General features: G+C 29.4%; 1 protein-coding gene across 10 annotated transcripts in view; it reads right to left on the reverse strand.

Moving 5' to 3' along the window:
• The window catches only part of LOC100197594 (uncharacterized), a 137502-nt gene that overhangs the window by 19659 nt on the left and 104349 nt on the right, over positions 1–13494 (reverse strand). For all 10 annotated transcript variants that reach the window (XR_010637664.1, XR_010637663.1, XM_065793685.1 and 7 more), the window contains exon 20: positions 8428–8522. Coding sequence is in view for 8 of the 10 variants with exons in the window: in XM_065793685.1 (XP_065649757.1) it covers positions 8428–8522 (95 nt within the window). In the remaining 2 variants the exon portion in view is untranslated. The remainder of the gene's footprint in view (positions 1–8427; positions 8523–13494) is intronic.

Raw genomic sequence — 13494 nt, forward strand, 5'->3', positions numbered from 1 at the left:
ATAAAATGTAAATATAGGCTTTGGAAATATAGCTGCTTGGTTTTGTAGCTGTTTATCTTCTTTGCAATGTTTTCTTTTTATTTTCCCTCTTTCTGTATTTTATCAAAAATGCAAACTAAAAACATTATTGCTTATTTGCAATATTATACTATATATACATTTTTTATTTGTTTAATCGTACATTTTTTGTACGATTAAACATATAAAAAATGTCTATATAGTATAGTATTAAAACTTATATATTATTAAAAACAAATAAAATTTTAGCACTTGCTAATTGGAAGATTAAACATTTTAACAATAAAATAAATACTTTTTTATTTTAAATTTTCATTCTAATTCCAATGTTTGCGTGATTTTAATTTCATTTTTATGTGTGATTTACAAAAGTTTAAATAATAAAGCTATCGAAATATAAAAGGTTTATTAAACTACATTATTAAGTTTACTTAACGTCCATTCAACTGATGAAGTTATCCAAATACATAAGGTTTATCAAATAAGCTTTAGTTATCTTTATTTTAAGTAGAAATTGTTTTTTAAGAGAAAGATTATATTCGAGATTCAAATGATTCATTGTTAATTAATGAAACATCTGAAGTTAAAATTAGGCACCAAATTATTGGTTATAACAAAAACGTCAAGAAAATTGTAAAAATGTTTAAAAGGTTCCCAAACAGAAATGAAAGTTATTTACAAAAGTATGTAAAAATTGAGTTTAGAAAGAGAATTTAAAATTAAAAAAATTATTGTGCTAAAAAGACACTTTTAGATTTAGAATTGGATTCCAACATCGATGATTCAATTAAGATGAACAAGAAAGAATGTAGAATGATATCTGATTTAGTAGTACTTTTACTCCTAATAAAGCAACTGTGGTAGCACTTTGTCGACAAGACGCAACTTTAATTTCTTCTGACAACGCATAAAAGTTTATGTTGACAAAAATAAATGAACAACAATCTGAAGTCGGAAAACAATTGTATAATGCTTTGAGTCACCGAATTTAGGAGTGGAGAACACCGTTAAGGAGCTAGGTATATCTTTAAGGCCAGGTTATTTTATAAAAAATTCCAAAATTTTTTCTACCAAATACAAATACCAAAAATAAAAAAATTATGATAAACCTGATAAAGTGTTTATACTCGGCAAATAAAATAACAGCAGCAGACTTGAGTAGAATAATGTCAAAACAATTAAAATGAACAAATTAAATGAAGTGATGAAAAAAAGATTGGCAGCAATACGAACACAAAATATAAAGGTAAAAAATAACTTATAAAATTCAAAAAGAAATACTGTTATTTGAAAGTAGTAGCTTATGATTAGATCACCTAAAAAATATGATTTTATATTATCTATATGGCCAACAAGTATGAATTTTTATGTTCAAAAAATCAAATATGATTAAGCAATGAAATGATTGACACTTTGATTTTTTAGGGTAGTACTTTCAAAAACAAATATAACTCATGTATATTCATGCATGTTCATATTATTTTTAGTTATTATTTTTATTTATACTGTGTTATCATTTTAAAGTACTGTTTTATAATTTAAATTACTTAGGTTCATTAATGAATGAAGTACTTTAATTATATCATAACTAAATTAATCACTTTTAAGTATTTGATAAGTATTTAAAACGTTAGTTCTTCTTATGCTTCTCTTTCTACAATTGCATTTTTTTCTATTCAATTCTGGGATATACCGGGATTTCCTTGGGACAATCCCGAAATCCTGGGATTGAAAATTTCCAGGATTTTTCCATCCCTATTAATAATAATTTAAACTATAATTTGTTAACTATACATTTAAAATATAACTGCAGCTAAAAGTAGTAGACATGATACTTAAAAAAAAAACGCTGCACTACAAAACATGCTGCAACTTATGACAAATTTGAATGCCAATTTCATACTGATGAGATGAATTTGTTAAAAAAAAAAAATAGTTTCATGTAATATTTGATAAAAAAGAAAATATTTAATTCTTACATTGCTACCAAAACAAGTTCAGAATATTGCTAGTAGATTTAAAGATCTATCAAAAAAAATTGAACTATCATTGTGAAAAAAACTAAAATTGAGAGAAAAATTAAATAAATGCTTCTGTTGAGACTTATTATATATTTCTTGCAAAGTTAACCAGACATACTTGCTCTTTGTGAGACAATTTTGAGTTCAGCTGTCTCATCTTGTGATCTTAGTGTTGATGGTTATCTTCCTTTAGTTTGTAAAAATTTTAATAGTCACATGCTTAACCTGGGCATTTACATTCATAAGAACTCACCCATTTGTAGAGAAACTAGGATTGAATCCAGACTACTCTTTTATGTGCTTTCATTTAGCAAGACTTCACTATCACTTTTCTCTTTATTTTATATTGCTCTCCTTTATCTAAAGACTGAACTCTTTTTGATGTTATTTCTGATCAAATTGATTTTTCTTTATTCTTCAGCCATTATCATTGTAGTTGGTGACTTTAATGCTGTCAAAATCACACTGAAGGGCTTAGTTCTAGTGTCAGTGACTCTGCAGACATTAAAGCCCATAACTTTTGCTTTTCTCAATCTCTAACCCAAATAGTCAACTTTACAACTTGCTTTCCAGTCAATCTGAATCATTTACCTTCCCTACTCAACTTATGTCTTGATTCTGATCCTAGTCAGAGCTCAATTTCTTCACATTTACCCTTAGGTGCTTCTAATCATGGTTTGATCTCTCTAAAACTTATATCTCATTTTTCTTCATCATCAGAATCCCCTATCATCTTACCTCTTACAACTACCTTAAAGCTGACTGGGACTCTTTGTGTTTTCTATGTGATGGCCCTTGGGTAAAAATCTTTCGCCTTCGTGCTGACAAATGTAGTTCTTATGTAACTTCTTGGATTCAGGCTAGCATGGAATCTTTTATTCTCTCTCAACAATTCCAAGTCAAACTTTACTCTTCTCCATGGTTTTCCTCTCATTGTACAGCTGCAGTTTCCAATTGTAACCATTACTTCATATCAGCAAAACAATTCTTCAGAAAACAGGTGCCTGTTTACTATTGTTAGAAACAATTGTAAAAAGGTTTTGTCTAATGCCAAAGCCCTCCATTCTCAGGTCACAAAATCTTGTATATTATCTCAAAAATTAGGTTCTCATGACTTCTGGAGAATTTTTAACAGTATGTATAATAAGAGCAAATCTGTTACTTCACCTCTCTTGTATGCTTCCAATTTTGTCACCTCACCTAAAGATGAAGCTAAGATGAATTATTCACTAAGAACTTCTCATTAATAGTATCTTTTGATTCCACCAGTCACATTCTATCTGATTTAGCTAACCTGCAGGCTGATCCATTGATTGACAATCGTATCACTTCAGCTTCTGTATCCAAAGTGATTTCCTGCTTAAACTCTTCTACAGCTTGTGGTCTGGACAATATACTTATTTTAGTCTTGCAGAAGTGTTCTCTGGAGTTTTCCTGATTCATATAATTTTGTCTTTTAAGTCATCTGTTAATTGTTATCTTGCTCTATAAACTTCATCTTTCCTTTTCCAGTAACTTCCAACTCTAATATGGGTTGCCTGCAGCCTTGTTGGAAGTAAAGATGTTTAAAAAAAAAGTGTAAAGCATGTTGTCTGGCACTAGATGAATCAACAAATAGAGATAATACTGCTCAACTGTAGAGATGATACTGCTATACTTGTTAGAAGTATAATTAGTGACTTAAAAGTAACCGAGGAACTGTTTGTTAATACGACGGTCATATAACCATATGACAAGACAACTAGACAAGAAAATATTCTCTCTCAAGTTAAAAAACATGTAAAATGAAGCAAGTGTACTGATTGAAAAAGATATATATTTGTGACATTACTTAAGAAATCCTTTAATTGTTATATTCTTTTGTAGGATCAGCAAATGTATTAGAGATAAAAGACATTATGGTACATGTTATTCAAACTGTTAATTCTATGAGAAGTCACAGCCTTAATTGCAGGCAGTTTGAACAATTGTTTAAAGATAGTGGTAGGGAGGCTGATAATTTAATTTATTCTGAATAGATTTTGGATATTACTATCTGAAATGGTGGAGGTTATAAAAGTAACGGAAAAGACACAAACTCGTTAAAAATATTGACTAGTAATACTATTTCAAATATTAAAATGGTATTTTTGACTTTTTTTTTCCCATGAAATAGAATACAAATTAATAAATACTTGAAAAAAAGCATACAAAGTTAGAATTAAAAACCAAGAGAGAACTAAAAAAAGTCTACAAAGAAGTAGAATCACAAAACAATAGAGAAAAAAAACATACAAAAATGTAAAACTGGTTTTAAACTAAAATAAAATACAAGTTTAAAAAAAAAAATGTGATTATTATAGTTAATCCATGTGTCGACATGCTATTGAAAATTTTTTACATTTTGGAAGCACCATGGCCTACTATAATTACACGGCCGGATATCTTGTTTTTCGGAGCGAAAAATTAGAAGGGTAACTTTTCAAAACAAAAATATATTGTATAGAATGTTTGGCCACACTTACAGCAATTAAAATTATGATTTTTACAGGGGTTTTATTTACGGAAGTGTGTATACAAAATAAAATTTGTCTGAGAAATATGATAAATGTATCATAAATTAGACACTTTCCTTTGCCTGATGATGATGTTTCTAAAAAACTTGCACCGCTAAAATAAAACAAAATTATATTGTACTTTATTCATCAATAAAAAATTGTAATAACTTTATTAAATAATAAAATATTAAAATTTGTAATGACTCTATTAACATAAATATGTACCTCAAAGAAATATATTTCTCAAAAATAACATCTCAGTAATATTAATGAGATATAAGACGATAAACAAAAACCTAATAATAAAGGAAGTATATACAATTGAAATAATCAATTTAGCATTGATTAGTTCACCTAATTCAGCTTCAATTTTTTTCTCTGTCTGCTTTTAAAATCCTTTACACTGTTCTTTCTAATTTCATCAGAAAATTGTTTTTGTTCATTGTTAAAATAAATATTTGTAACAACGCGATTTATAAATTTTACACCAATAACTTGATGTTCATCGCATAAAAATGAAGTAGCACAATCATTTCATCTAAGTACTCGTTCTGCAACATATCGATCACAAAGAGTTGAGTCTCTTATAAGAAAAATGGCAGTATCTAATATTGCAAATGCTTTTGAAACATGTGTAAAATCAATAGCTGGTAAAATCAATCCTCCACGAGAAAGTTTTTCAAAATATTGGCATTGTACCTCGCCAGATTCAGCTAATAGAAAAGTTTTGCAAACACCACATTTGATATTTTTATTAAACTTTTTAACCACATAACCAGAAATAACTGTAGCAACTTCAAAGCTCTCTGAATCTAAATTGCATTCTTCAATATCTGGTAAAATTTCTTGCAATTTATCATCAAATAATTTCATCAAAGATATATTACAACTCTCTTTTCTTACATCTTCCTCCCAGATATTGACTAACTTTTTAAGTAAAGTTTTCACTGCTAAAATGCGCTCAGATGTCTCAAGTTCACGCAAACCAATTAAAAATCTGCCACCACTCATTTGACGATATTTTGAAAATCTTAACTCTAATGGATCAGTTAGCAAGCGTGATATTAAAAAATAATCATATCCTTCTTGAATTAAATCATCAATAAGTGAAGCTGTGCATCTTAAAGTGGTCATAAGAGCTTCTGATGTTTGTTTACTTAATGTAAACTTTTAAGAGTTTGAAACTTGAGATAATTGCCATTCTTCAATCCATTCAGTTAAATTGCGCAAAAATAAAGGTTTCATATCACCCAAAACAGCTGCATTTCCAATATAATAATTGTTGTTGTATTTTTGCTTACTGTTACTTTTTGTCCACCATATATTTATCAACTTTAAAAAGCTTGAGGCATCAGTCCGATCTGGAAAATAACTTTTAATAGCTGCAGAAGTTGCAGGATCAAATATTGCAAGAGCAAGTGGTACACTTTGTTTATTATCGCCTGGATGAAGTGATTTATAAGATAATTTAAAACCTTTTTTTAAATTCGACTGAAGTAATTGGTCTTTATCGTATACATCATGAGGTAACTTCCATGATATTTCACCAGCATGTACATCAATAACATCATGAAACTGGTCAAAATAAAAAGCTGGGAATATAAAACGTTTGAAATTTAGTAAATTGTTTCGTATGTTTTTGAGAAGATGGACAGCGTCAAAAAATAAATATATTATACTGTCTTTTTTTGTAGGATGAGTAACACTACTAACATGGTTGGTATTTTTATATTTATGCATCAAATGTGAAAAAGCAGAAACATTAGTGAAATGATTATCAGAAACTACACCACGTACGTGAAAACCATTTTCTTGTAGAGATGTAATGCACTCATCAACATGATCAGCTAGCCATTTACCCTCAATTTTTACTTCTGGTATAGCTCTTATAACAAAATTAAACTTTTTTTTTAAAGAAACAATCATGAAGGTCATTACGCCTTTATATAACATTCCTTCATTATCTACACCTATCATTCTACCACCTTGATAATGCGCTTCTTTCTGCAAATATATTTCATCCATCAACAGCACTACATCTTTGTCAATTTTATTTTGATTTAGTAAACATTTTACAGATTTCAATGGTTCTATGCCACCTTTTTTAATTTTTTCAAAAGGTTAAATGATGGTAGAGGAAACTGTTCTAATAAGAGTTTATAGGCCTGCGCTGATGTATGTCGAAGAATAAGGGAATATCGTAAAAGATTTGATGAAAACTTTGGCCGATCAACTGGTTTTTTGTATTTTATTAAATCATTTGATAAACTATTTTCTTCTAGATAATTTTTTATATATGCTGGAAAATTCTCCATTACACTTTTTTTCTTTAATACACAGCCAATATTTCGAAACCATGGAGGCAATGGAAGATAATATGATTTATAGAACAAGGAAACATGCATAAATTCATCAACTACAATTGTTTCTGTAACTTCTAAAATACCTAAGTGTTGATTAACTTCTAAATTAAAAAAATATGTATTTGTCATTATATATTTTGAGCTGATACCCTTCTAGGTTAACATTATTTAAATCATTTAAACAGTGAATTTTATCTGTCTCTATAAACAAATTGGATTCATCCTGATTATTTGATGGATGACGAACAGACGGTGGCTTTCTACCCTTCGATGTAGTTGGATATACTGATAATGGTATTTTTTCAGGTAAGCAATAAATAGTTGGAACGGGATTTAAATCCCAAATTAATGTAACTCTTTTGCAAATTTTTAAATACTTTTCTTCAAAATGTTTAGCAAAAATAGCCGAATTTTTACTAGGCTTCCATAACATTCGATTGATAAATACTACCCACTGATTTAATAAGTCAGGATTATTTTCTGGAAATCCAAAAAGTGGATGCTTTTCAGGAATAAAATTAATTCTATTCTCTCTGTTTTTATATCCAGTTTTACAGTAAATTACAGCACATGTGTTAACCATATTAAGAATATTTGAATAAACTGTTTTAAAATACGTTTATGTAAGTCAAAAAGTTACCCTTCTAATTTTTAGCTCCGAAAAGCAAGATATCCGGCCGTGTAATTATAGCAGGCCATGGAAGCACTTACAACAGTTTTTTGTATAAATAAAGCATGTTAAAACAGAGCACATAAATGAAGCATGTTAAAACAGAGTACACAATTGATAAACACCATACTGATATTCTTTGAATTTTGTTATCCAGAATAAAGGCAAATATTGATAACTTGAGCAAAAAAAAAAAAAACTTCCAAGTCATTGATAATGATTAATAACCAACTATTCAAATTGTACCATCATGGAATAACGGTTTTTAACATACAATATAGTTAATTGTATTGTATGAAATTAAAAATATTATATTTGCTTCCATCTATCTGTAATTATTATAATACATAATATTTATCATTTATTCCAACAAAAGCATTTAATAAATCTGTTATTTTGAATGGCTTTCTTTTCTTTTCAGTTTTTTACAATGAACTCTAAGAAAATTAATAATAACAGCTTTCTAAGGTTATTTGAAAACTTATTCCAATTTATAATTATATATTTTACATTTAGTTATATTTTACATAACATAAAAATAACCATGAGTTACACTGAAATAATCAAATGAAAATAATCAATAAAAAAAGAATAACTTTGTGAGAAACATAGACCTACCATTACTTGATTATAGAGTGAGGAACATGGACCTAATAATAACCATTTATAGGGTGAGGAACATAGACCAACTGATGTCTGTTTTCTACACTGACTGCTAGCATTTCTATAATAGTTTTTTCTATTGTTGTCTATATTTCTTAATGCTATAAACTAAACTATACATTCTGTTAAGAATATTAGCATAATTGAAAACTTACCCTGGATACAAGTAACATAAGTTGTACATTAAAAACCTGATCTAAATGCTTCTTACACATCATTAACTCTGAACATAAATTGCTTTTATCATTAACTAAAATAAAAATTAAAAAAAAAACATTTTTAAGATTTCTAATAAAAATTACAATATAAAAAACCACAATATTTTTTGTAAAACAGAAATCTAAACTTTTAAACTAATTTTTAAAAATGCCTTGATGAAAAAAATGTGTTGATTTACATTTAGATTTCTCTAAAGCATTCTACAAAATACCACTTTGACAATAACTGCACAAATTAAAGAAGTTATAGTAGTAGCAGCAGCAGCGGCAGCAGCAGTAGTAGTAGTAGTAGTAGTAGTAGTAGTAGTAGTAGTAGTAGTAGTAGTAGTAGTAGTAGTAGTAGTAGTAGAATTAGTAGTAGTAGTAGTAGTAGTAGTAGTAGTAGTAGTAGTAGTAGTAGTAGTAGTAGTAGTAGTAGTAGTAGTAGTAATAGTAATAGTAATAGTAGTAGTAGTAGTAGTAGTAGTAGTAGTAGTAGTAGTAGTAGTAGTAGTAGTAGTAGTAGTAGTAGTAGTAGGATTAGTGGTAGTATTTTATTTCACTATAGATAGTTAGAATTAGTGCAACTGAAGCACCTGAAGAAAATGAGTAGAGTCTTTAATGTACAAGGAGAATGACTCTAAACTGATGAGTTAATAATTGTATAAATTGTGACAAATTTCTATATGAACAATTGAAATTTAAACAGGATCAAATTTTATGTTGTATGCATGTATATATATATATATATATATATATATATATATATATATATATATATATATATATATATATATATATATATATTTAAACAACTTTAAAAAGTATTCTACACAATAGAGTGCTCAATGTTCATAAAAGAACAGAGCAATTATATATTAGTAGAAAATCACTTAACAAAAATTTTTTCCAATTAACACTGTGTTTCATCAACAAAGATTCATCAGAAATGAATGATCAAATTAATAAAACTTCAATTTGTACCAAAAATTAAATTACAGGAAGTTGCAAATGTCTTAACTACTGTAAATTTTCACACATTTGTGGAATTTGCTGACACTATTATAAAAAGAATTCTTTAGAAATGATTACTTGTGCTATTTTTTTAAATGTTTTTTAAAAAAGGGTAGTTAATGTAAATATTATTTAAACTCATTTATTTTTACAGTTTTTTAGGAGAAACTTATTTTCGTGCCTACATTTAGAAATTAATTCCGATCTTTTGTTTAATAAGCATTATTGATTTGCATGTGTAATTATTTCAAATTTTTCTTGTAGGCATAGTATGCATTTTTTGGAAATATTGTTATATGTAGGCGCTGTTTTAAGGATAGACCAATTCAGTATAAAATCGTCAATATTTTTTTCTTTTAATTCCCATATATATTTTGACAGCATGGTGTCTTTTGAATACTTTTTATTCTTGAAAGATTGCTTATGATTGGCAAAACGTTTTTTCCATTCCCCCTCTGTTATGCCAATATGTTGTTTGTCAGGTACGTTTTTAGAGGAAACAACACATTTATATACCACATTTTTTGATAAACAACTTCCACTCATTGGACAATTGATTTTTTGTTTACAATTACAATTTTTTGTAGTTTTTTCATTTAGGATTTCTTTTTTGTTTAACAAAGCCTTATTGTGACCTTTTATAATTCTTTCCATATTTTTTGTGCAACTGTAGCTAACTTTAATTGTATTTCGATTAAAAATTTTATGTAATTTATTAGATCGCGGGAAATGCTTATCGACCAATTTTAAAAACACTTTTCCTATGTTAGTAGAAACATTTTTGCTATATGGGGGGTTGAACCAAATTACATTTCTAGTTCTATTTCGTTTTTTTGTATTCTTTTTTTCAGGATCAAATATTAGTTCAAAATTTTCAAAAACACTTTTTTTTAGGGCATCTTCAAATATTCGTTTAGAGGAATTGAATACATTTTCATTTGAGGAGTTTTGGTTTAGTCTGTTATTAATTGAAATCGGGATTTGTTTTAGAACTTGGGGTGGATGGTTAGAGTTAATGTTAATATATAATAGTTCATCGTTTGGTTTTTTGAAAGGCTTATATGAATTTTCAGAGAGGTTAAATGTGACATCAAGAAAATTCACGATTTTTAAATTTATGTTTATTTTGATTAATATTTAATATTTGCCAATATTTTTTTAAATATTTATAATACCTTTTCTAATTTTGTCGAGCTGTGGACCAGATTTTCTACGCATTATTATTAACCTGTTATTATTACTGAAATTATTTTAATTTATAGTTATTCACACCTGTCCAAAATTGGTAGAAACTAGTTTGAAGCCCTCCAGAAAAACCCTTTTGAGGGATGATTTTTGTAATATTTCCTAACTAGATTAAAACATAAGGTAAAGAGCTAAAAAACTTTGTGACATTTTCATAAAGTGATGTATTCTTTAGTAAATATTAGTTTTTAAATTCTACATCGCAAAGCATTCTTAACCACACATGAAACCATAATCATGTCCATAATATTGATAGGAATAAAAAGAAGTATTCTGTGTGTTCTAAGAAGGAAGAAAGTTTTAAATTACTCATTCCTAAAAAATAAAAATCTTAGTTTACTGGCAGAATAAAAAAATAGTTTTTACTCCCAATTTAGATATTCTTGCTGTTGTAGTCCACGAGACAAGTTTGCAGCCACTTTCCATATTCTGGATGGTCTACTGGCCTCTTGTATCTGCTCCAATGAGACTTGAAGCTGTGGTGAAGAGCTTCAGTGGCCTGCTCACTATATTTTCCAAGGGAGTCTTGATTCTTTTGTATGAAGTGTTTGATGTGGTAATACACTGCATGGACTTTTGTAACACTTACTCTGTCAAGAGCCAGATAGGAGGCTTTGAATGATGATAGTTTTTCATAATACTCAGGTTCCAGGGTCATTCCAAAGCAGGCAGACACCACTGCATCAAATTTTCTCAGTGCATCAACAATGTCAAAAATGTTGAACGCACAGTCTTCTTCTGCAAACCTTTGAAGGATATCTACATTTTTGAGGAGTTTTCTACACTCATTTCCTGCAAACTGACCACCATGGAAAGGCTGAGGCTTGATGTGAAGAGCCTTGGGCCACTCATCAGCTTTCAACCACTCTTCATTCAATGCTCTGAACAGATGGTTCAGAAGTAAGAGATGGAGTTCCATTGGTGGAATGAAGTCCAAGACTAGGACATTATCAGGCAAGCTTAAAAGAGGCTCATGGACAACATTCTTAAAATCTTTGGCTCTTTTGTAGTCCTGACCATTGTCCTGGAATGCTTTGAAGCATTTTCTCAATGAACCAAATGTTCAAGGACTTCCACATGCAGACAAATCTTTGAGTCAACTTCACACCAAGTGCATGGGTGAGAGCTTGAATGGGACTGCAAACCACAGATAATATTGGCTAAGTTCAAATCACATGAGATGAGGAAATGGGCACCCTCAGGATGAATAAGATTCAAAATTTTTCTTACATTGTTGTAGTTTTCTGGAACTTCTACTGCTACAGCAACAAGAAGTTGACGTTTCACTCCTTTTTCCTTAGCTACTTGTGATGTCAAGGTTTTCTTGCAAGGTTGAGACCTAGACTCTAACACTTGCTCCATCTCTTGAATGTCCAGACTGACCCTAAAAAAGCCACCACCACCATCTAGACCAAGCTTCACAATGTGCTGTGTATAGACTTGTCTTTGAAGCAGGACATCATTCAGAAGTTCTCCTAGGTTTTTGCAGTGTACAACCAATTGCTTCCTTCTCTGTGATTTGTCATTGCAGACTTCAATGTCAGTTTGAGTGAAATGAGCAGACAGCTTCTTTCCAATCTCAATAAACTTTGTTTTAAAGTTGGGTTCCACAACGTGACTTTTGGTGACTTGGTTTATGGTAGACACCAATTTGTTCATTGAGGAATTGGAAAAACCAGTGTTGACTTGGACATTCACCAGATCTTCTGCTGTCAGTAGTGGGGTGTCTCCAAAAAGTTTTTTGGCACTTGATGGTCCTAAAATAAAGTTGAAAACATTTATATATAGTTGTATTTGTTTGCTACAAATAAAATAGACACTTAAAGTATAATGATATTATGATGGATAAACAAACATAAGTAGTAAAAAGCATTTGACTATCTAATTAACAAATTTTGATCTTTGGCTAGGTGCTAGTCTAAATGTGTAAGAAAATATGCATTTACTGATTTGACACTAAACTAAACCTGGATAATTATTTGATATGTTTGATTCAACTAAATTCAGCTGTAAGTTAAGTTTGGTGTACTTTATCATGCAACAAAATAAATTTTGTACTTATTCAAACATCTCAAATTTAAGGGTACATTAAACACTAACTAATCTTTTATTTTATTATAAGAGATAACTAACAAACATATCTCTTTTTACAAGGGGCTTTTTGATAACGTGTCTGCGATTTCTTAAAATAGTAAACTAAGGATAAGAATGCTTAGTCTTAAAGCTTGTACATAATACAATAGTAATTTTAGCATAAATTTATGTACCTTTTGTGAGACACAAAGGGCGGCCACCTCTGCTTTGTGCAAGTTTGACAATTTCATGTGGAGATGCTTCTTTGACAGTAACAACTGAAGCTGCAATTTGCTCACTGACAACAGAATCCCTCATTGCTAGTTTTCTCATGTTTTCACGAAATGAGAAGTCAGAGCAGTTATGTGATATTCCTTTTCCAAGAATTGACAAGCACTCTGAACATCTTTTTGTTTGAAGAAGACTGTGAATGTTCAGAGGAAGTCTCCAGTGGGTGTTTTTCATAAGACTTCAAATGTCCTATTTGAAAAATCAGGCAGTCACAGTCCTGTTCCCAAGTTGAAGGTCTGACTTTTATAGTTTCAAATTGAAACATAAGAGGAAGTGAAACATTCTCACCATTTTTCTTCTTTCCAAGAGCAATCCTTCATGTGTCACAAATCCCTTTTGGAACTCTAGAGTCTGATATGTCAAGTTTCATTTGGAGCACAGTTTTAATTGTATTGATCAATT

The sequence above is a fragment of the Hydra vulgaris genome, chromosome 03, assembly GCF_038396675.1.
Source record: "Hydra vulgaris chromosome 03, alternate assembly HydraT2T_AEP".
In the NCBI taxonomy this organism is placed as follows: Eukaryota; Metazoa; Cnidaria; class Hydrozoa; order Anthoathecata; family Hydridae; genus Hydra; species Hydra vulgaris.